This window comes from Motacilla alba, chromosome 2 (genome assembly GCF_015832195.1).
Source record: "Motacilla alba alba isolate MOTALB_02 chromosome 2, Motacilla_alba_V1.0_pri, whole genome shotgun sequence".
Lineage (NCBI taxonomy): Eukaryota > Metazoa > Chordata > Aves > Passeriformes > Motacillidae > Motacilla > Motacilla alba.
The window spans coordinates 91,877,556-91,900,992 of record NC_052017.1 but is presented as its reverse complement, the minus strand read 5'-3'; the positions used below and the strand labels follow the sequence as shown (position 1 = coordinate 91,900,992).

Genomic DNA, 23,437 nt, shown 5'->3' with positions numbered 1-23,437 from the left:
ATTACTTCCTGCCATTAAGTGCAGCAAATACTCAGACACTCTTCTGGAACATCTCCAAATGAAATCTCAGAGTCATTACATTAACCTTTTCCATTATAGAGCAGAAGGAAATTAGCTATTGGCACACACAGAAATACTTGGAAAGTGGAATGATATTTTGCATAATTGTATTTTTATGCTTTCCAACAATGCAAAGAGTTAAACAAAAGCGTTAACAATGCTGTATGCTTCATTAAAAACTCTCAATATCTCTATTTTCAGCAAAATAAGCCATCAGAGTTAGATTCTATAATTGACACCATTGCTTAGGGAACAAACCTATGAATCTTATTAGAGACAAATTCATTACTTTAAGTCCACCCTTAGGATGCAGAGCTCATAAAAGAAACCTCTGGAGGGTTCAGCTTAGGGGATGAGATGATTTCAGGCTGCAAATCTACAGATTTGCTGTAATTAACCTGAACTAATTATTGTCAGGCGATGGGTCAGACATCCTGGATAAAAGCCCCTGACTGGTTTTGTGGTCTACTGGGTTTTCAGCAAGAGAGCTGCTTGTCAAACAAAGAAAAAGTACTGAAAGCACAGCCCCATATATTCTTAAAGTAAAATAAATCTTTCCACTAGGAGAGAATACCAGAGTCTGTTTAAAATGCACAGTCAATTGGCACACTGAAATGTATCAATGTTTAATACTTTTGTTAGCTATCTCACTGCAGGCAACCACCACTAGCAATGGTCAAAAACAACTCCTGGGTGGGCTGTGCTGCTCTCCCTCCACATGAAGAGAATGCCTGCCTGCCTGCTTTTGCAAATATCATGAGAGGGGATCCATTAAACAATTCTTTGTGCACTGCAGGTACATGTTCTAGTCCTGTAATGGATGCTGCCCTGTCACTACTCTGGTGCTGCTTTCAAGGGGTAAGAAAGATGCACAAGTGCACCTACAGAAGCCTCTATGTCTGGCATAGGGCAGAAGGAGCTGGCTGGCCTCTACAAGATATGCTGATAATCCTGTAATACAGGTTGCCCCATTTACTTACACATCTTCAAAAAGCAGTGACTATTTTTACCAACGGTGGAAGAACTGTTTAGTCTTATTGTTTCAAACACAGATTTTTGTATGCATCTAAATTTCTAAATTCTGTTGAACTCAGTGGCCATGACATGAAAATATTTCGAGGTCTCTTTGTCCTTTGAAGGTTTCAAGACTTGGCTGGGCAAAGCTGACATGTTCAGCTTCTACCTTGATTGGGACAGGACCTTCAGAAGTCCCTCTGGCCAGCCTTTCTATGACCCAGTGTGGTTAAGACATGGTTACAAGGAGAACTGTGCTCAGGTGCTGTACATTCTCAGAGATGCTTATTGACTGCCCCTTGCTGAGGAGTTCTTTTCCCTTCAGTCCAAAGGTCCAATTCTGTTGCTTTTTCCCTCTCACCTCTGCTGGTGTTTCTTGGCAGATGGCCACACATTTTCACTGAATGTCTCACTGATATGGGCAATTTGTTTTCCATTTCCTCTGGGTGTCTCTGATGCTGTGGGACTGAGTTTCTAACGAAGGACTCCGAAAAAGGGAAGCCTGTGTATGAGTGCAGCACAGTTAGAGGGGATTTTGGCAGTGATCACCTACAGACTCTGGGATACACCAGGGAGGGAGCACAGCGTCGAGCACTGGCGATAGTCAGTGGCTCTTGTCATGTGAGCAACTTAAAATATCTTGATGAAATTTTAACTCACTTGAATAGGTCTTAAATGACTTTACATTCTGAGCCTCTGTGAAAAAAATTCTGTGTCAGTGCCACCAGATAAATCCCAGGTCCCTCCTCTGCTGAATGGCTGTGGAGTTTCTTCAGGTTCCTCACGCACTCAGGTGCTCCCAAATAAAACTTTCTGCCTCATGGGAGTACTGTGAGTGTAAGGGAGGCTCATATCTGCTAACCCGATGGGATCCATTGAGCTTCAGAGGTCTTGAAATTGAAAGAAATTGTGGCTAGATCTTTTTTTGTTTATCTTCTGTGTATTACATTGGTGGGTTTGTTATTGGTTTTCACTATTTGTATTTCATTAACTTTTTTCCATAATTAGACGTTTTCCTACTGGGATAAAGACATTTCCTAGCAAGCAGAGGATTAAAAATTACTGGTAAAAATAGCTGGAAATCTAAACAGTTGAACTGAAGGAAAGTATGGGAGGGATTGATACTGAGCATAAGACTACTTTTATGTGGAGGCAGCAGCACAGAAGCTCCTGTGTAGATTTGAATGTTCTAGGTGAATGGGTCCTTGTAATCAAAGTCAGAAGTTATTCATTACCTGAAACAGATTCCAAAATGCACAAGTAGCAGCATTTAAACCCTGCTAACATTCTGCAGGAGGCAGCTCTTGAGGTACATAAAATTCTGAAGTTTTGTGTTCTGTGAGGACATCCTGCAAACTAAGATCAGTAAAATATCCCCCCTCAAATGATTATGGGTTTGGGTTTTTGGGTTTTTTTGCTGGCCTACTTTTCTAATTTAAATGTTTTCATTTTGCTGCCAAGTATACAAAGCTCTCCTAGATGTGGCTCACTCAGGTCTGCACACAGGCAGGGAGATGCACATGTCCTCCAAGTGTGGGCAGAGGTCCCTCTGTGTGACCTGGAGGAGGAGGTCACTGCACTGCAGGGGTTGGCCGTGCCTGTCATGAAGGGCTTTGTTGAATGGGTCTGTCTGAGCTCCTAAGGATCAGTACTTAGTATAAGATAACCTTTTGCTTCTGAGCATTTCTCGTTTAACCCTCTGACCCTGTAAATATCAAACGTAAGTTTCTATGCATTGTTTCTGTTTCCTGACTTGGGCATCCCTGTAATAACAATGCATCTTCCTGTTGGGAGAGCAGGGAGAGCCACGCCAGGTAAAAAGTGTCTTTTTGCCATCCTTCCATGTAGGTTCTCAGCTGACCTAGCTGTACTTCAGCCTTGCTCCAGCATCAGACTTCTGATCTTGATTTAAGCAACACCTTCCTCAGCATTAAGCAGCTTGCCCAGCATTGACTGCCCTGTTTACAGATAAAACCTGCTCCTCCAGCAAGAGGAGGAAAGCCTCCAAAACCCCTCACTTCACTGCCCTGGTCAGCTGTGACTGCTGCTTCAGGTGAGATTTTTTGAGAACCGGTCTCTCCCTAATCACCATCAATTTAGGGCAAAAGCATTGCAAGCTTGCTCTGTGCCTGTTTATGAAGATACTGCAAATAAAAACTATTTGCCAGGGAATGGAAAATCCTAACTGTGTCAGGAAAAGCTGCAGTTATCAAGCATCACCACTGTATGCCACTACAGACTAATTACTCTAGTGGATCCCAGAGATGAGGCAGCGCTACAGCAGACCCTCAAGAAACACTTAGTTAATATTAAATTGTAATCCTATTACCTTTAGATGTTCTCAGTGCTATTAATCTCACAGTTTCCAAGTCAGTAGTTTAAAACCAGATTATCTGAAAATCACAATGCAATTAACCTCTTTGTGTATATACCATTTTTAAGCACAGGAGCCAAGAGGAGTAAAAAAACCAATACATTTATATTTTCAATATCTTTCTGCTTAAGAATATTCCATATATAATTTAAAATTCACCCAAAAAAAGCACCAGCCATTGAAAACATTATTTCATAATCTATTTATGCTAAAGATAAAATAAACATGAATAACCAGAAATGAATTTTCTCATCCACTGTCTTTTGTAAGTCCTCTCTTGGACTGGTGCAAAATTACCCTCAGATTTATATCCTAGCACTAAAAAGTGTAAATAAAATGCACTAGAGAAGAATTATTGGCTAGATATCTTGAAACAGGTTTCTAGAGTTAATTTACTCTCTAATAAAATTTTTGCTGAAAATTTGCTAATGCTTTGCAAAAAAGTCTTTGCCACACAGACTACCATGCCAAAGTAAAAATTAACTTCTTGCTGACAGAACATGAAGAATTTCTTAAGCATTTGTGTATAAATGCTTAGGTAAGATTGTAAGTGCATGAGTTAGCACTTACATGCTTTTTGAATCATATACTAAATTTGATCTCTGTTTCTATTTCTTTCTCCTACAGGGTTGAAATCTTAAAAAATATTTTCCTTTTTGGTCTCTTCTGTTTTCTGATCATTATCATTCATTGTTACTATATCTGGTTATTAACAGACTTAAGCAACTACTTGTTTGTCTCTATAAAATTCTATTCTTATGCTTTCCTCGGTTTTTATTCTGTCTGCAGTTTAAGCTATTCTTTGCTCTAGAAAAACCCCTGTAAGATGGGTAGGAGGGGGAGAACCAGGGCAAGGAAATTTGAAAGTGTAGAAATTGTCACTTTGGCAAAAGAAACTATTCCTAGAATTTTTAGTATTTCTTACAAAAAATGTGGGGAATGTCTTCTTCATCTTGAGCACAGAAGCCAGATAATGTCAAATTGTGGTTTCTCCAAGAGCTGGGATGTTTAAATTCTAAACTTCACAACAGATTCATGTGGTACAGGCTGCATCATCACTTATCCCAGGGAAATCTCAGACTCTATTGGACTGCATCCATTCCATTCCCTGGTCAGTGAGGAAGATGGGTGGTGCAAAACTTGGAGGGTGTTTCCTTTTATGGCTGTGATATTTGCTCACCTTTGAGCAACTCAGAGATGTCTTTCTTTTGCCTGTGCAAAGGAGCTGTGCGAGCTATTTACAAAACTGATTAATATGAAAAACTGCATTAAAGAGATTAAATGGCAGGGAAAAAATAAACCAAGAAAATGAAATCTTCTCCCTTGAAAGTGTACTCTTAGAAAGCTGAGAGGTACTCTTTGTCACTGAAGTAACATCCGTGAATTGTTTCAGTGCTGAAGATCTTTTCAGCTGATTTTACACAAGCTCCTGCTAGATCCTGATGATGCTACTTCTGCTGCAATGCCACAGCATTTCATGGAGATGGTACAAATTGATGCATTATCTCTAAGAACCCTCCCTTCCCTCTGGGGCTTCTCTGGGCATTGTGACCCATGGTTGCTACCAGGAAACTGGATCCAATCCAAATATTTAAATCTAGATGTGACTTCAATCATCTACTGAGTTTTGTCTGTCCAATAGTTAGTAACTACTTGTACATTTGACATTGTAGTCTACAGCTCTGTAACCACTCCCTTTTCTGGCTGCAGTATGATGTTTGAGCTCTGAAAGGTGTTATTCCAATCCCAGAGGGGAATTAATCCCTTCCACAAGAGTTAGCCTCTTAAAATAATTATTGGGAAAATTAAAGTGTAATCATTAGTCCAATAATGGCTCTAGTGGAAGGAAACATAAATTAAGTAATATTGGATTTCTGAAACACTAAATTAGGCAAAATGGGGATCTGATTTTTCTTTAAAAGCCTTAATCTGTAGTAGTAGTAAAGGAGGGCAGTGCTAGATGTGAGAGGAAAATAACTATCAGTTGTGAAATATCTTTGGACTGTTTAGCAACATTACCATTCACAGCCACGGAATACATTACATTTTATTGTAAACTTTGTTCCTCAGAGAAGTATAAATCTTGAAAGTGTGTCAATACTTGGCAAAGTAAGCAGTCTCTAGAGGCAAAAAATGTTTAAGACCATCTATCAAGTATAAGAAGTTGATAGCAATTAAAATCAGAGCTGTTTATGTATAAACATAAATTGCAGAGGTAGCTGAAAACTGGCCAGTAAAAATCTTGGCTGGGTGGAAATTCCAATAGCAAAAGACTGCAAAAAGCAACATCTGAATTTTAAGAACTGTTTTTGTAGCATACGTATTTTCTTTAGCAACAGTATTTTCTATGAAATTTTATTACTTTGAGGAAATTGTAAATGTTTATTTATTTTCACATGCAGGTATTCCTTAAAAAAACACCACAAACAACACCCACTGAACAATGGGTAGAAAGAAGATAGCTTGCATAAAATACTACTTATATTAGATAAGCACAAAACCAGGTTATATTTCAATGGTCGCTATGACCCCAAAGAGATACAGAGAAGGATGGGGAATGATTTAATGTTAATTACTACAATAATAATGATGATTTTAAAAATTATTGTGTATTAAAAGGGAATTATTAGCTGTGTCTCTTTAATGTGTGGGGTTCTCAGGGAATAGACCATTGTGGGCAGTCAGCACAGTTTTATTGCTTTTCACAACAGTTACAACACTTACAACTTCAGTGCAATGAGCGCCCACAGAAAGAGTGTTGGGGGCTCGTCCTCTCCTGAAGAGGAGAGAGACTGACCTGTGTAACCCAGCCACAGGACACCCAGTCACTGGTTTGAAAGGAATGTGTTGGTCTTGTTCCAGGTTTCTGGTCCTGTGGTCGGTCTTGGATCACTGTGTTTGGGTCAATCCTTGAGGAGATGCAAATAGAGCTCCAATTAATGCAGTGCCGGAGGGGATGTGTTGGGCTGTAGGTGGACCCTGCCTCTTGTACCAAGGCTTCCATGACTTTAGGGATGGTAAATAAAGTCAGAGAGGCTGTTTCCTTCCTCAAGACATGGGGAGGTGTGAAGAAGACACCAGTTTCAAATGTGACAGACCTGAGGAAGCTCGAAGAGCAGAGGTGCTGTGCCCACAGTGGCTTCCCAGCCCCTGCCACGGACATGGGGAAACTTGCTGGCAGCAGGAACAGTGCCAGGCTGCTGGGTGGAAAGGAGAGACCATGGCTACAAAGAGTGGGATTGAATGCTGTTAAACAGAGCATAATGTACAATGTTTATTTGAAATTAATGAGGCTTGCATGTCTTCAAAATGCATTTTAATATTTAAATTGCTGCAAAAGTAAATTATTAAAACAAAGTGTCCATGAATTATCACCCTTGATCACCCAAGATGCAGTACTAGAAAATGAGAAACAAAGAGTGCCTAGGTCGGTGAGGTAAAGGAAAGGCTGTCCCCTTTTCATGTTGAATTTTTTACACTGCCAGATCACCTCTTTTCATTTCTGTTCAGCTGTGGGAAAGATGTCTTAGGAAGGACGTCTTAAAATGGGATCCAAATCAGGACCTAGTATGGAACTCAGAGGTTTTGGTGTTCCAGCCACCAATATCCACAACTGATGGAACAGAGCAAATCCACCCACATAAGTGGATTAATTCTGGCATTAGACAGAGAAGAAACAGCTATGTCAGGACCTTCCTCTCATCTTCCTTACTTCCAGAGGAAGATCAGTCCAGCAATTATTTCTACATCTCCTCCCAAACAGTGCAAGAGAAGAGGGTTTTATTAAGTGCTCCCAGCTTTCTAGAGGAAAAGAGTGTCTGAGCTTCCTCCCAGATTTGCAGGGCTCCTGCTCTGTGCACACACTGTGAAGAAAACCAGAACATGTGAGATGGTGAGAGATCATTTCATTGCAGAGAGCTACTCGACCTTGGATCTCTGCCCTCCTTTGTTGGAAGAATCCTTGGACAAGGGACAAGTTTTCTTTCTTCTGCTTGCAAGAGCAGGGCTACTGATGGGTCTCTGTTTAACACAAGGAGTGAAGGGAAGCCCTAGGAAATAACAAAAGTATTTTGGTATTATTAAACTCAGGCTTTGTCTTACACCCTCTCCACCAAGAATTTGTGAGAATTTCATAGAACAAGACGTGAAGAAATCAATAGAGGAAACAGCATCTGAACCACAATGCAGGCATTTAATGTCTCCTTGTGCATTAAATTACCCAATTAATGTTTCCTGTTGCCTTAGCCTGTTCTAATAAGGCTTGACTGTCGCTTATCAGCCCTTAATCTTCTAAATGATGAGCAAGAACTGCAGCTGGATTCACAAGAGCCTTTGGGGCACAATACCAAACTCCCAGAGTGACAAAGATCCATCCTTGGAATTATGCTTATTAGGGTTTCTCATTCATTATCATTTACTTCACATAGATATCCACTAATAAGATCAGATTGACTTTATTATTTATTATTTATTAAGTACTATTAAAATAGATCCACTGGACAATCATTTTCTGTGTATAAGTAATTCCTCAATAAATCAGCTTTTTTTGTTGCATAAAAATGTCATTCCAGATACCAATACTTCTTTGAGTTAACTGAGTTTGCCTGCTATGCGGGCTTATTTTTCCTGAAAGGCTGCCATTTAGTTTAGAATGTTTTGGGGTAAGAAAAAATTTTCCAGAGTAACTGAAAGTAATTTTTATGGGCTGTGTCCATGACTTAGCTAATTAGAATAAAGATGTTGGGAAAGAGTGGTAGGTAACAAGTAACTAACAGGGATAAATTCTTTTTAGTAGACAATGGCAGTGTCTTCAGAATGACAAACACTTTCCTGTTGTATTATAAAAAATAAATAAATCTATTTTACTAAGAGAGACTTCTTATGAACTGGGAGGCCAGCTGGGGGAGGAATAGATTCATTTAGATAAAACACTATTAAATTGCCTGCATAGTGTCCTGTCAGACAACTATTGATCTCATCCCATGGGAGAAATTGATTTCTGTGCAGAGAGCTATGTGCTCTCTGCAGTGTCTTGCTCCAGTGCTATTGCTCTGGTAATCACACGCTGCTGCCTCTTTTCCTTTCTCTCTCTTTGCATCTATTTGTTGTGCAAAGATTGATTAAGAGACAGGAAGGATTCAAATTGCAATATTTGTTGTTATTTGACCTTTCCAATTATATTCTGTTAAATATGTAAATAGTTAATTTGTAGTTCTGTACAGAGGAATTAGCTGAAGCAGTCTATGAAGAAGGCTTCCAGGGGGATGCTTGTACCTTTGTTCTCCTGCAGACCTATTAGAGCTGACTCAGTGAGGGGATTTTGACTGCAGCTGAGAATTCTCCCTGCTTTGTCAAAGCTGTCTAGGTTAGTTCTCAATACAAGATCTAAAGATGGCAAAATAATTCAAACTTTTAACACTAGAACTATGTAAAAGCTGAAAAGTGAAATGATAAGTGATTAAGCATCCTTGCTTTGGTTTCCTTCTTCTAGGCATAAGTACCTTTTGTCAACTTTCATTATTGTGACTCATTTTTTAACAAGACAAAAATTCCTGAGGTCAACTAATGACAACAATAAAGTTGAAACCCACTTTTAAATCTCTCCCCTTTGAACAAGAAACAAGGTCTTTAATTGCCATGAAATGGTCACACATTGTTTCTCGGATAATACAACTTCAGTTTGTCCGATGAGTTATGCATGTACTTGACTTTTTCTACTATTTCTTGTCATTCTTACACTGGTTTCATTCTTATGATTCATTTATCATCATCAGTGCTCAGCAGTTGTTTGAATGTCAGCTTGTGGGGATCAAGGCCCCTGCTTTTCTCTGGGACTATTACTTGGCATTTGCACATGGAGAAAAACTTATGAATGGGAAAAACCCAGGACAGACCTTCTGGCTTTAAATCATGCCAGTGCTAAGGGCATAGAGGGGAAAAAAGATCTGTTGGTAGATGACACCTGTATTTTAGTAGTCCCAGGCTCTGCATTAGATCTAGGAAGGAAAGCGTAGGATGGATCCTCCTGGAAGATTTTCAAAATCTGATGGGACAAAGTCCTAAGTAAACAAGTCTAACATTAAGGTTAACCCTTCTTTAACTGAAGTTTAGATTAGAGAACTGCCCTCATTCTCCTCATACCAAGGTCTCTTTGAAATTTAATCTTTCTATGAGTTTATGAATTCAAGTCCTGGTTACATTTAAACATTTGCCCAAGATAGCTCCTTGTTAAGACATCAGCTCTAGCCCATGAAATGAAGCCTTTGTTTTTCAGTTGCCTTTTAATGCTTTGGGCAGCCCAGCAAGTGAAGATACACTTCTTCTCCTCTTCATTAGTCTCTCCCCCATGCTAGCATTTCACCACTCAACATATAATTCAACTTTGCTTCAATATTGGAGGAGGCAAACGCTGACTTCTTGTGTGCATTCTGGAAGGTGCCCAGGCAGCAGGGAGAAGTCCCTATCTGACAGCATTAGGTGCATGGAAGCAAACACATTTCCCAGCTGTGGAGAAATGCAGCTGAGAGGGGAATGCTCAAGCAGGGTGACAGGAGTCATTGGAGAAGATCACTGACTGCAGCTCCCCAAATCCGGCACCTCTCAACTTCTGGCCTGAAGTTGTGACATTCTTTCCCTCCATCTTGGAGTGGAGAACGGGAAGAAGAAGCTGTGCTGTGTGGTTTTGTTTGAAATACAGAGAGAGGGAGGTGATAGAGGAGGGGGGATGAGGACCCAGGAAGACAGAAGGAAGATAAAAGTGTGGGGTGGTTTGTATGTGGAAGTTTGCGTCCGGAATGCACAATGTTACATGTGACACATCCTTGTACAAACAAATATGGAGGAAAGGAGTCAGGTGTGAGGAACAGTGGGAAAAAGTCCCAACAGTAAGACCAGCATCAGAATATGGGCTCTCTTCCTTACCTGTTCACACCTATCATAAATTTGCAGGGGAAGTTTCAGTCTGATTGGGACAAAGTTGACATCTTGCTGCAAGCAAACTAGGACTAGAAATTATTGTGAAAGGGACCTTAAAAAATCAAGAGGTATAGAAAAATCAGTCCTGGGACCTGTTTTTGTTTGCTTATGTGTCTGCTTTATTAAGTAGAATTTAATTTGATACCCTATTAGAAGTACATCTAGAAGAATCTGCCCTTTACTGAGTGTTTCTGTGTTTCTCTCTCACAGCAGGGTGACTTTTGCCCTGTAATTACTTTTTGTAAAAGAAACATAGCAAGCTATTTGCAACTGAAGAGCCTAGTGTTGCTAAACCCAGGATTTTCCTAAGGCAGCCTTGCAGTCCAAGTACCCTAACTTCCACTGGTTTGTGTTTCTCTGTACTTTACAGAATATTTAATCAATGAAAGAACTGCACCTCATCTCTGTCCCCATTAATTTAATGCAAGAATCCATCATTTTAACAGAAACTTTATTTGTGCATGTGGAAGGCTTTGACTTTCATGACAGGGAGATCATAGAAGGGGAGAAATTGTCAAAGCTGATGGTGAAGGATGAACAGCTTGCAGTTTTGGACTGATGTTTTTCTTCTATTCAGCGTCTTCCTCCTTTTCCACCCATGGCTAAGGAGAAATGCAGAGAAATTGTGAGGTCAATAAAAAGCGAAGTTGCAGTACAGGAAAATATACAGACCATAAAAACATTGGCTACAAACCTTCCCAGGTCAGAAATCAAAGGTCCCTGTTTTTGAAAGACACTTTTTGAAATTAAGAACTTCAATCCTGTCTCCAAGGCTCTTCCTAACCCCACAGGATCCTACTAACACAATTAGCATCCATACTGATGCAGTCAGAACATCTTTACTGATGCAGTCAGGTATAGACTAGGCTCTCTCATAATTTGGTTTGTTTTATCTGGTCTGGGTTGCATTAACCTGGCAGAGTGATGAACTGGTAAGTGCAGACAGATTCCTGTGGTTTTGAGCCAATGAATTTCCTTTAAAGGAAAGAAAGCTGAGCTGTTCTGAAAGGCCCCAAGAAGTAGATTAATGATTCCTGTCTGTCAGTCTGATAACTCCATTCTCATGGTTCACTGTTTTTTCCCACTATAACTGCTTTGCATATTCAAGTGTGGAGCCCTTGGTTTAATCCTAAATTTGTAATTGAAAAAGAACTTTTGAACTGCCACTGTGGTACTGATGAAAGCATAATCTAAAAGTCCATTGGGCTTTTCTTTCTGTCACTGTGTTTCAGATTTTTTACTCTGCTGTCCACTCCTACCTTTGCAAGTTTGTGGCATAGTTATTTCCACTAATTCCCCAGTTTCATCTTCCCACCAGGTTTAAAGAAACAAACAGTAGAAATGTTGTTTCAAATACAAAGCAGCCACTCCTGTTACTTGCATCCCTTCATCTAGTAAATGTATAGTAAATGAACTGAAGTATCACTGACTGCTCAGAAGTCATTTGTTAATTCATCTTTATCGAGAGGACTCTCACTTACAGATGGATTGGACAGTGGAAGTTGTGCCGCCCCTGGGAACTCCACCTCCATGAGCTGTGGCCTCCCTGGACATTGTGTCAGAGGCCCTGGATCCACCAGAGATCCCGCTGCTGGTATAACCTGATGAGTGGGTTGTGCCTTTGGCACCTAGAGCAGTTAGAAAGGATATGTTACTGACAAAAAGGAAGGAACCTTACAGGACAATTACAAACTACTGTGTTTTAAAACAATTCAAGGCTAGCAAATGTATCAAAATGCAAGGTGACTGCTGATCACTTGACTTGTTCTGTCAGTCTGCTGCTTTTTAGCTGCCACCTTGGGGAAAGGATATTATCAGTACTGTTGGGGAGCCCCCAGAAAAAAAAAAAAAAAAAGAAAGAAAATCTATGGCTCTTGCACAGACTGTTTTTGACAAACCTGGATCTCTGAAATAGTTTCAGCACAATTTTCCTCTGCTGAAATTGCGCTTTTCTGTGGAGCTGCCTGAGGACTGTGGAATAAACTTCTGTAGAAACTAGGAATTGTTGCACTTTCTGTTCCAGGTGATGAACATGCTCCTTTCATTTCACTTTCCTTCACATAAACCTGTAATAGATACCTGTAAAATTCAAGTACCACAGGTCGTGGTAGCCAGTGGCCAATTAATAGGTATATCTTCGTCTCAGTCTAAATAAGCCCCAAGCAAAGCATTCCTTTGCAAACTCTTCTTCTCCTGGGAGAGAAGCATCAGTGACGACAAATGTTAGTGATAATGCTTAAAGCATTCCTGGAGGATGCTCAAATATTTTGGTGATGAGCTTGTTATAACATCTTCTGTAAAGTGACACTGAACAATACTCATGCCCCACTGCAGAATCAGCCGCTCCTTCGAGCATGTTTGTTCTGGGGGGAGGAAGGGTTACAGTCTGAATGAAAAGGTTAAGAAGATGTGTTTGGAGAGATTTCAGTGAGCACCTGCGGAAATGAAATCAGGCCCTTTTAGCTCTCAATCAGGCAAAGAATGTGTGGCAAGCTCTCCTGCTGCAGGGAGCCAAAGCTCACACCTGTCTTGGCAGTGTTACAGAGCTAGCATTTTCCACATGGATAAAAGCTCTTTTGGAGTATCTCCCATCGGTGTGGCTAAGGTTTCCTTGAGTCATGCAGACTTCTCTTCACCAAAATGGTGGTTTTCATAAAAGTCTATAGCTAACACAGAGGTTGCAAGAATAAAACCAGGCATAGTTAAATGCTTATTTTGCTTCTGTTTCTTATAAAAATTCTCAGCACACAGAGAGATAGAAATCTTCAGTGTTTTAGTTCAGAACTGGCAGTGTCATGTTCTCTATAGGTCATCTCCACGGAATAGTTTGCCACTGGTTATGAGTGTGCTGTACCACCCTGGTCTGTAACAGAAGGCAGCTTGTGCAGCTAACATATCACTAGAGTGAGCAACTGGCATCTCCTGCATACCAGGATTTCTGCTGCTGAGGCAGTGCGATGCCTGAGAGCAGCTCTCCTCTCTGCTTTTCACTCTCTCTGTTCCCCTCCTCTCCTGACCTTCTCTCTTATTCTGTCCTTGGCTGCTACTATCCCTTGAGCTCTTTCCTACTGAATATTCACTAAACACTGTATTCAGCAACCTAAAGTCTAATCATACAAAGTGAAAATTTAAAAAACTGCCTCACAAGAGTCACATGCAGTATGTCTCTGAATGACCCTTATGTCACCTATTAATTTGCTGTCTAGAGGACCTCACTCTATGAATAATATTGGCAATGTAAATCATATCTTAAAAAAAATCCAACTTATTTCCTTTCAATCAAGCTTAACACACTTTTGGCTATTAAAAGATACCCTGAATCTGGACCCTGACCAGCTCACCTGGTCAACCACCCATTTTATGGCTGGAGAAATCACATTCAGCTCCATCGTTTGGATTTCTACCTGCTGATTATGGAAGTAGTAGACCAGTGGCAGACCAACATGGCAGAGGTGCCCACCTATAATCAGCCTGCTGGCTGGCATACCTCTGACACATGGGACATGTGGGTCTGAGACCCCGAGGGCACAAGGGGTTTTGAAGCCTCTATCCAAGGTCAGAGAGCTAATACTGAGCTGCTGGGTAAAGCAGGATTGCAGGGTGCACTCTGTTCTGTGGAGGCATGCCTGTTCAGAGGATGCCTGCTGAATCAGGTCACACGGGCAGGTCTGGCAGGGAGAACACCTTGTGCACAAATCCCACGGGATCTGGGGTTAAACAAGTGCCAGGCTGGTAAGAGTTGTCTGGGCAGGGACTGCTCTCAGCCAGCAGCAGAACAGCAAACACCTGCAGGGTTAGCTCATGTGAAGGGCAGCTATGCCTTATTTGAGCACTTAGGTAGGGGATGCTAAAGGTGTGTATACATTCCCTTCATGAGTTCGTCTCTTGGACTGCAACTAATTTCTCTCCTCTACAGAGTTTGCACAAGGTTTTAGGAGTTCTCCCTGTATGGATATGTGTGAGTAAAGAGTAAGAGAAATCTGATAATTTATATGAAATGTAGCTACACAGATTATGTTCATGCATAAGTGCATCACTGCTTGTTGCTACCATGACTCTTCATATTTTTGATGGTTCCTGGCAGAATGGACAGATAGCACAACCTTCAAATAAGCCCTGTCCAAAACCTCATTAATACCACATCTGTATATTTTCATTCATGCATGGTTCATGCACACACAGAAAACACCCTCAATAATATCCTACTCACAGCACACAGTTAAATGGAGCAATCTTCTTTCTTCAGTGCCATACAGAAATGTAGGGGAGAAGAGATTATTTGGCTGGCTTATTTTCAAGGAGAAATAGCTGTCTGATCTTATGCACTGAACCACTAAACCACACAGAGTCACACACAGAATTGCTCATACCCATTCCCTGGAGAGTAGAAGTGGGGCCTCCAGAAGGCACACCTCCCCCAGAGGCTCTGGCTTCTTGGGACATCAGTGATGAAGCAAGGGATCCTCCTGTGATCCCAGAGGGAGTGAAGCCAGCGTTGTGGACGTTCCGGTCAGACATGCTGCTTTCTGCCGCCGAGAATTCCAGGGAAGCACTCAGAGACTGCTCAGCCCATCTTTTTATACACTCTCCACCTGACAGTGGAGAAATGAAACTACTGCTGTGGTAAGGAAGAATAGAAACTGAAACTTACTCTCAGCCAGGAAACGAAACTGAACTTTATCAATAGGCCTTTTTGTTGCTGTTGCCATGATGGAATTTAGGCAAACCAAGTAATTTCCTCTTGTGATACTAAAACAAATTACTGGTGCAGGAGCCATTGCTTGGCAACTGAAGCAGCTGAAAGCTTTTCTTCTTAACTCTTTTGCATTGCACCATATTGCACTGCATTGCATCTGTAGAAGGTACTGCATTGTTTTAAGAATTCCTACAACTCTGAGTAAAGACAAGAGACAAAAAGGCAGTAAAGGGGTGGCATGCAGAGATTTCAGGTGGGTTGGTTACCACACCCAGAATTCAGCTGTGGTACAGCTATCCCTGAAAACACTGGTTCACACAGAGCTGGAAATCAGAACCCAGCTAACAATGGATGGTTGGAATTCATTTCTATATGGAAGGAACCGTGAGGGGACCTTGTGTCATATGAGCAGATTGACACAGATGCTTTGTTCCTCTTCATGCAAGTCCCTCTAAAGCAGAGCACCTGCCTTTAATGAACAGGCCTTTGCAAATGGCACACACACCTTTATCACAGCCTTTCTTAGCCAGGGGTTTAAATAAGGCTCATTAAAAATCCATGGACCTCCCTTAGGTAAAGAAGAATATCTGATTAGCTAACACTACTACAGGAATGGCTCTCAAAGAGGGAATATACAGACTAAAACTGTAGTGCTTTCACAATAGTGTGATATCTATATCTTGTACATGGTGGGTTACAGAACAAAGGCTATGAAGTCTGTTCCTCTCCTCTTATATGTGCTATTTATCTGAGCAGTGGGATATCTGGCCCACGTACCCCTAAGCAGCAGTGATCTTTTAACTCTTCTCTTTCATTCAACTTTTCTTTAATTCATGTATACTAGTTTCCTTAAGTCTAATGTCAGTTATTTTTGTTTTCTACTCTGCTTGCATTGGGTCTTCTGTAATTATGATGCATCTTTAACCCATAATTTCTCAGGTTCCTCATTTATCATTTTAATTACTTAATGTTATAAAATATCTAAAGTTGAAGCTTAAAAGCAGATAAAAATACCACATAAGAATAGGACAGTGAATGCTACAGGCCTTCAAAGTCACAAAATAACCAAAAATGTCAGTTTCTTTGTACATATTGCTGCAGATCCCTCCTTCAAAAATAGCAAAATCTTTCAGTGTTTTGTAAATATAATTTATTTAATATTGCAAACAGCCCATTAGGAAATGATGGTAAAGTCTGGCAAAGCCAAGGAAAATTAAGGCTTTACAAGATGCAGAGACTCAATATGAGGTGACAATTTACTCAGTTCTAAACCACCAATCATAATGGACACATGCAAAGTAGTTTTAAAATAATTAAAACTATATATAATGAAAGTTTTATTGCAAAAAAAAAGTGTCTCAAGGCAATTCAGATTGGCAGAAACATCAGAAAATAAGCAAGGAAAGAAGAAATTACTAGTAAGTCTCATGAAAATAAGATGAAGAAACTCAGTGTAATAAGGAAAGGAAAGCCACTAGAGGGATTCAAGGGAAGCCTTTTGCCCCTACAAACTTGGACTCTGATGGTTTGGACTCTTGGCTCAATCTGCCTTATCATCTCTGGATCTGCTGGGCTCACCTCCCTTGGTGGGACAGCACTTTGCTGTGCCCTGGCAACATGTGACATTGACACCACAGCCTCCAATTCAGAAAGACACAGTCTCACTGCTGGAGTGGGATTGGGAACAAGAACACAGTTCTTGAGCCTGCAGCTTCCAGAGGTCCTCTCTCTCCATCTATTCTTCCAGAAAGGTGTGCTTCTCCTTTGACTGAGCAGCTTTGTGTGAGACATTGTCCTAAATGGTTCCCTACCTTTATTTTAATTATTTTTTGTGCTTTGTTTTACTGGCATTCATAGTTAGAAAGGGCAAATTCCAGGATATTAGGCAAGTGTGGTTAATGTTCAGCTGTTTTTTCAAGGAGACTGGCACAGAACCAGTCAGGCAGTTGTGACTCTTTGTGGACTATTTGTCAAAATCCAAGCAGTGATACTTGAAGAGCTAAATGGCTGCAACTTCTATTTAAAGTATGGAAAGGAAAAAAAAAACCAAACAAATCAATTCATTTTTATCACAGACCTTGGCATCATAACAGTGAATTGTACCTGGGAGAATATCCGGGTAAGTTAGCTTCCCCATTCCAGAATCTAAAAATTGTAGAGGAGGTGGGTGGTGTGTGCTGACCAGAAAAGCATCCAGCATCTAAGCCTGAGAGACCAGAGAGTCAAAGCCATGAATACCAAGAGTATGACTGCCCTTATTTTCAGTGTCACTACAATTTCAGTAGCTTTAGGTGCTGGAGCACTTAAATACAGAGCTAACAGTTTAACTCTCTGAATTTCAAGTACAAATGAAACCCATAGGTGTCAAAAATCTAGACTATGTGCTCTTTGAAAGGAATTGGAAAGCCAGAGGCTGGATTGGAAGTACTCTGAAAATTTGAGTGGTGGGCATTCATCTCTTCTGAAATTAAAAAGAAAAAAAAAAAAAAAAAAGAGAAAAAAGGGAAAATAGGCTAAGATGAAAACATCAAACAAACCAATGAAATCAGATCTGCAGGCAACTCTTCTGTGTTTTGCTTGGAATGACCTTAGCTTCTTGTGTTTGTGGATATCAACTGATGTGTCTCTTTGGTATGTTTCCCTTGCAGTCCCCACTAGTGTGACACTTAGAAATATTTACTTCACAGTGAAGCTGGGCAGCTGATCGGAGACATTAATCTCTGCTTTCGGTAGTCACCTTTTTTATTTCAATAATATGTTCATTGAAGTCACTTTTTCATAAACATTTTCCCATAAACCTCTGTTTCAAAAGAGATTATTCAAACAGCTTTTAAACAATTAATCTTTTGAAGGGTCTAATTGAAGGAAATAAACCTGTAGAGAATCTGACTGAACCAAAGATCTTCAGCATCCAAGATTATCTATCTGTCACCCTCTGACCTATTTCCTTTACACTACTTTTTAATTTTTGTAGCAATTATAGTGTATATGGATAATACCTATTAGCATATTTATGGTCATTGCTTCATATTTATTGTCTGCACAACTCATTAATCTTCATCTAGTGTGTGAGGCTGACAGCTCAATCTATTTTGCAATCTCTGGGCAGCAGCCATATCCAAAAAGCTTTTGTTTCCCTGTAAATAAACTGTGTTCAGGACCAGAGGACAATGGTACATCATGGAGTGATTGACACAAGCCATGGCTGCTAATCAAAAGTAGATTTTATTACCAGCTGAGTCAAGTGCATTATGGGGGCATTGTTCTAGCGCTGTCAGGGCAAGAGCATACGTAGTCAGTCACCTTCTCAAGATGGGCTGATTGTTCTCCAAGATTAGACAGAGTTGCCTTATTATCCATCCCAGACAACAAGGCATCTCACCCAAACAGACGCCTTTACAGAAACTGCCTGTACATTGAATTGATTTGAATTGCTAATGCATAATCTGTCCAGCACAGATGTGCAATGAATATTTGGATGTTGTTTTGCATGTCAGTTGAGAAGACTGAATGATGAGGTGATGATCGTTCAGTGATGGGTACTGGACATTTGCCAACAATTGAGTTTGAGCACTTTCCCTGACAGTAATCAGATCAGCTTCCAAAACGTCTTTTCTTCAATTCACTGACAATTTATGTTAGAAGATAATGCAACTCTCTCACAGTTAACACAGTTGGCAGCAATTTGCATTTTTTTCGTATAATTAAATTTTTCATTTCACCCAAGAAGAAATACATGCAAGCTGCCTATAACTGATACAGATATTCCAAGACACTTCCAAAGTATCTCCACCAGAATAAGAGGCCATCTATATTGGCCAAAAATGGCAAAACTCTTCACAATACAGGTAGCACTAGTTTTATTAGTTATAAAGCCACATTTACTGTGAAAAAATAGCAATCTTGCTATCTAGCCTTATTAGGTAAGTTGTCCCAAAAAAACAGTTACTGAAATCAAATTTAACATATGACCATCGTCATGCTTAGGGTACAGCAGCAAACACAATTATCTGATTTAAAAATTCTCAGTGAGGATTGACATGGTGTAAAATAAGAACAGAAAAGAACCCCAAAAGACTGGTGTTATGACATCAAGGGGCTGATACGAGCTCACACAGTGACATCACATGATTCATGTGAAGGTGAAAGAGGTCTTCATGTAGTAATAATCATAGAATCATACAAAAATTTAGGTTGGAAGGAAGCTCTGGAGATCATCCAGTCCAGCCAGGGAATTATCCTGTTATTTGCTCAGAGACACACTTGGTTGAGTCCTAAGTATCTCCACCAATGGTGATTCCACATCTTCTCTGTAGAACTTGGTCCATTATTTGACCACCCATACAGTGATTTTTTCCCCCCTGTGTATCTAGTTAGAATTCTGCAAATTATGTCTATTGTTGTCCTTTATCTATGCACCTCCAAGGAGATGCCTCACCCTCTTCATTTCCCTCATCATTAAAACCCTACCATTAGGCTGTAAGTAGCTAAAAAGGTGTTGTTAGCTTACAAAATCAGAGGATTGCGGGGACACTTCTCTGATATTCAAGGAATTTTACCTTCTAACTTTATTTAGGTATATGTCTAGTGAATCTCTAATCATATAACCAATCAATTTTCCTCAAAAATAAATACTAATGCTTCTCAAGAACTTCTAGAGCTCTGTTTAGAATATATATTAATTATTGCATGTTTTTTATCCGACTTTCAAACGTAGAGATGAGTATTCATGAGTGTGTAACATAGGGAAGAATCACTTCCTTTAACTTATCAGTCTTCTACTACCCAGATTGATTGCCCCAGAAGTTTTATACCCCATGTCAAAAAGAAGTTTACAGATAAGTTATATTCATATGTCATCCTTTTTCAGGACTAGGCTGTGTATGTCTCATTTGGATTTTTAATATCATTTTCATCTGCCAAAAGCAAGACATCATCATCCCTGCATTAGAGATGAAACCAATCACGAAGTTGCACTGGTGGCTTCTTGGGGGCAGAAAATTATAGTTTTGGAAGTTTTGGTTTTGTGTGCTATGAAAAAGAGAACACATTTAACATATATGTGCACTGCATACTCATATCAGCTTAAAATCTACAGAATTTCCAGCTGGAAATCCAGAAAAAAGCCTTTGAATAAGTAGCCTGGGAAGACTAAATTTAGGCCTTAAATGGAGTTAGGTGGCAAAAATCCTATTAATGTCCACTTTGCATATCCAAATTCCAGCCTGTGCTCCTCAGAGCTCCCTCTGACTGGATCATACACCACAGTGGCACCTCTGCTTTAGACCATAATATTATGTTGGAGAGCAGAGTCACTCTTGACGTAGTTTATCCAGGACTCTACCCCATAGTCCAAACTATGCTCAAAGCAGACTCTGCAAAACAGGGAGTAGTCCTGCCTTGAATGCTCAAGCTGAGAGGATTCACCCAGATCAGGACTCAGCCCTTCAAGAGCAGCACCATAGGAAGGAGGAGCAGATGTACCACTCAAACATGGAGTTATGTCCCATTTGTTCCCTGCCTTCAAGGAAGTCTCCATTATTACATTGGGCTTCCCACTGATTCTTTTATTTCCTATCCTGACCTGCCACATGTGTTTGACAGACTGAAATGGATGCTTAGGCATCATTCTCAAGGCTCTAAGGACAGTGGTACTTGAAAGATGTCCTGGAATAGCTAGTGCAAATGTTCTGAGCAAAACAATAATTTTATTCCAAAAACATTTAGCATAAGCCATTTTTTCCTGCATTGCAGATCTTTTCCGTATGTTTAAATGTCTTACTTTACAAAACATGGAAAGTTGCTTCAGCTAATGAATAAATGTCAGCAGCAGGGCCTTTGATTTTTTGAGCCTGAAAATGGAGGTAAAGATGAATTGTTCCTTTATGTATTATTCTGTAAAACAAAATGCATACGTAAGTGACAAAACTGTGTCGTCTGCCAAGTTAGAGTTCCATTTGACCTTGAGGTTGCAGTCTTCCAATGCACAGCTACACCCACAAAACCTCAGAGTACAGGAATACAGACTATTCTAGCCTCTGGGAAGGAAAATATTCTCAGTTCATACAGTCTTCAAGATGTATAGATTTGAGGGAAGTATTTTAAGTCTTTCTGAAATCTAGGAAGCAGGTCCATGTAGAAAATAGACCAAGTATACAAGCTACTAATAAGTTATACCCCTCTCTTAAAGGAATATAAGATGGTATGTTTTTCTGGAAGAAATTTGTTGAAAACAAACATAAAATGTGAAGCAATAGAATTCATGGTCAAAGTCCTATTATTAACAACACTGACTTCTCACTGCTATTCAAATATTGTAACAATTGGTGCCTTAATAAAGCCTTTTCAAAACACACAATCTGCAAACACGAAGTAAGTCTGTGTAAGTATGGGCACCTTTTCTAGTTCACAGATCCCACATGGATAAGAACAGTGTGTGCTCCAGGGAAAGTACTGAATAGTTCAGAACAGCTCAGGTCCCTCAGGGCAGCTGCTTCCTCAGCCAGGGAACCTGATCCAGCAGATCCTAGGGCAGGCCTGGTGGGTTCAGTCCACATAGAAGCTGCTGGCAAAGGAAGGAGGAGGAAGAGGAGTCTGTGGTGCCTACCATCTCTAGTGCAAGCCAGAGACATTAATTCTGTGATTGTATTGGCTTACGTGACTTGCCAGATCTCTTCCTGACATCCCAGACTGCAGCTTCTGCATCCAAGGAGCGCATTCCAACATTGTGTGTCTGTGGTCAGCATTGCAGGGTCCAAGGAACAGAAACAAAGTCCTGTTTTCAGAAATGAAAGGGCACGTCTTGTCAGAAGACAGAAGTTGAGCAGAGAGCTTAAAATTTTTGGACTTCTCCCTGCCTGTCAGTTGAAGGCAATATTATTTTCCTGTTTCCAGGAGATTTCTGAGGCCATGTAGTATGCTACTCAGGCATTATGTTAATAAGCATACTATAAGCTTTTAATACAGACAAAGAGGTTTCAAACACTAATACAAGTGAGTACCTGTGTAAGCATAAGTGCTGGAAATGCTTTTAAGGTGCTTTGAAAAGCCATTAATGACAAAGTGGTCAATCTATTACATAGGTGAGGGCTCTGAAGACCAGATGGCCTGATTTACTTCTCATTTCCAGCTGCAAGATGCATGGACAGGTTTCAGACCATGCTTAAAAGGACTGAGAAGCTTCCTTGGAAGAGCAATGAGTGGCTGCTTCTTTTAGATTTTTCTAGGCCTTCAATTAAGAGAAACCTCTTATTTTTCAGTTAATTGGAAAGATTTTGCATCTGGAGGATGTGTGGATTTGGCATTAATCTTCTGGTTTGAGAATGGAGGCTACAAATAAATGTAATACAGCATCTGAGAGACTGTAAAAGGTAAAGCAGCATGAGTAACGATGAAGTACAGTAAGAAAAGAACACAGTGAAAGACCTCTCTGGAAAGATCACAGAGCACATCCTCTTGGCAGCCACACCTAAGTATGAGAAGTAGTGGAAAGCAATCAGCACTACTCAACGTGGATTTGCCAAAGGCATGTTGTCTGTGGCCAACCTGACTGCTCCCTGTGTTGAAATGCCTGGTATCTCAAGTGCCATGGAAGCTTTTGTAACAGAAAGAAAATAAAATCTGTCAAAAAACACCCAGCTGTAAAGAAGGTTGCAACTGTAAACACAAGAAAAAACTCCCTTATCTCTACAGTATTTATGGAAATATGTCTGTCCATGAATAAATGCCTTGAGGCAATAGTGCCCTCAGCAATTAGGTAACTTTCCTCATAACAGAGTAGCCTGAAATCTTCTGAACATCATCTATTTATGACAACATGATGCACGCCTTATGGAAAGGTTCATCAAACAGATCTAAATCCTTGTGGCTAGTTCTTAAATGGGAAAGAAAGTGCTTCTCTATTTATAATGCTAAAGCTTCTGGGCAAAACACAGTGAAAGACTTAAATTAAATGTCAAATCATGAGGTACTAACAATAAATAATGAAGAGATTTCTGTTGCTTGTGGTAGCTGCAGAGAAGACACTGGATAAACTATTTACTGCTGGTAAGTTGAACAGTCCTGGATGGATCATTCTGTCCTAGATGGATTGTCTATGTTTCTGTTACTTGAATGAGTGAGCAGACAGGTGTGAGCCTGTGCTGCCCACATCTCAGGGCTTTTATGGTCCCAGGCCTTGTCTGTACTGTAAAGTAGCTGAAAGCGTGCCTGAATTTCAAGAGCAATTCTCTCATTTTTTCTCCTTATGCAATATGGACCCACTGGTGCACTCACTGCCCCTACTTGTCTGCACTGTGTGATGGTGAGAGGGGCTCCAA

The 23,437-nt window shown here is 40.3% G+C and overlaps 1 protein-coding gene and 1 long non-coding RNA gene across 2 annotated transcripts; one reads left to right on the top strand and one right to left on the bottom strand.

Moving 5' to 3' along the window:
- Positions 1-1,712: 1,712 nt before the first annotated feature.
- LOC119698227 lies at positions 1,713-8,232 on the top strand. Its single transcript, XR_005256089.1, has 3 exons — positions 1,713-1,962; positions 2,923-3,127; positions 6,311-8,232. It is a non-coding gene; the product is annotated as an uncharacterized LOC119698227 (long non-coding RNA).
- A 2,286-nt stretch (positions 8,233-10,518) lies between these two features.
- LOC119698226 (interferon alpha-inducible protein 27-like protein 2B) lies at positions 10,519-15,066 on the bottom strand. Its single transcript, XM_038129918.1, has 3 exons — positions 14,794-15,066; positions 11,905-12,051; positions 10,519-11,025 (listed from the first exon to the last, which is right to left on the bottom strand). Exons 1-3 carry the CDS (start codon positions 14,939-14,941, stop codon positions 10,997-10,999), a joined length of 324 nt encoding a protein of 107 aa, XP_037985846.1. The 5' UTR covers positions 14,942-15,066; the 3' UTR covers positions 10,519-10,996.
- Between the last annotated feature and the right edge of the window lie 8,371 nt (positions 15,067-23,437).

Bases quoted from the DNA above. Each gene is read 5' to 3' on its own strand.
- LOC119698226 (XM_038129918.1), bottom strand. From the start codon at position 14,941: ATGTCTGACCGGAACGTCCACAACGCTGGCTTCACTCCCTCTGGGATC. The intron at 12,052-14,793 runs GTATGAGCAATT...TAACTGCTCTAG, and splicing joins TTCTACTCTCCAGGGAATGG to GTGCCAAAGGCACAACCCAC. The intron at 11,026-11,904 runs GTAAGTGAGAGT...ATTTCTCCTTAG, and splicing joins TTCCACTGTCCAATCCATCT to CCATGGGTGGAAAAGGAGGA.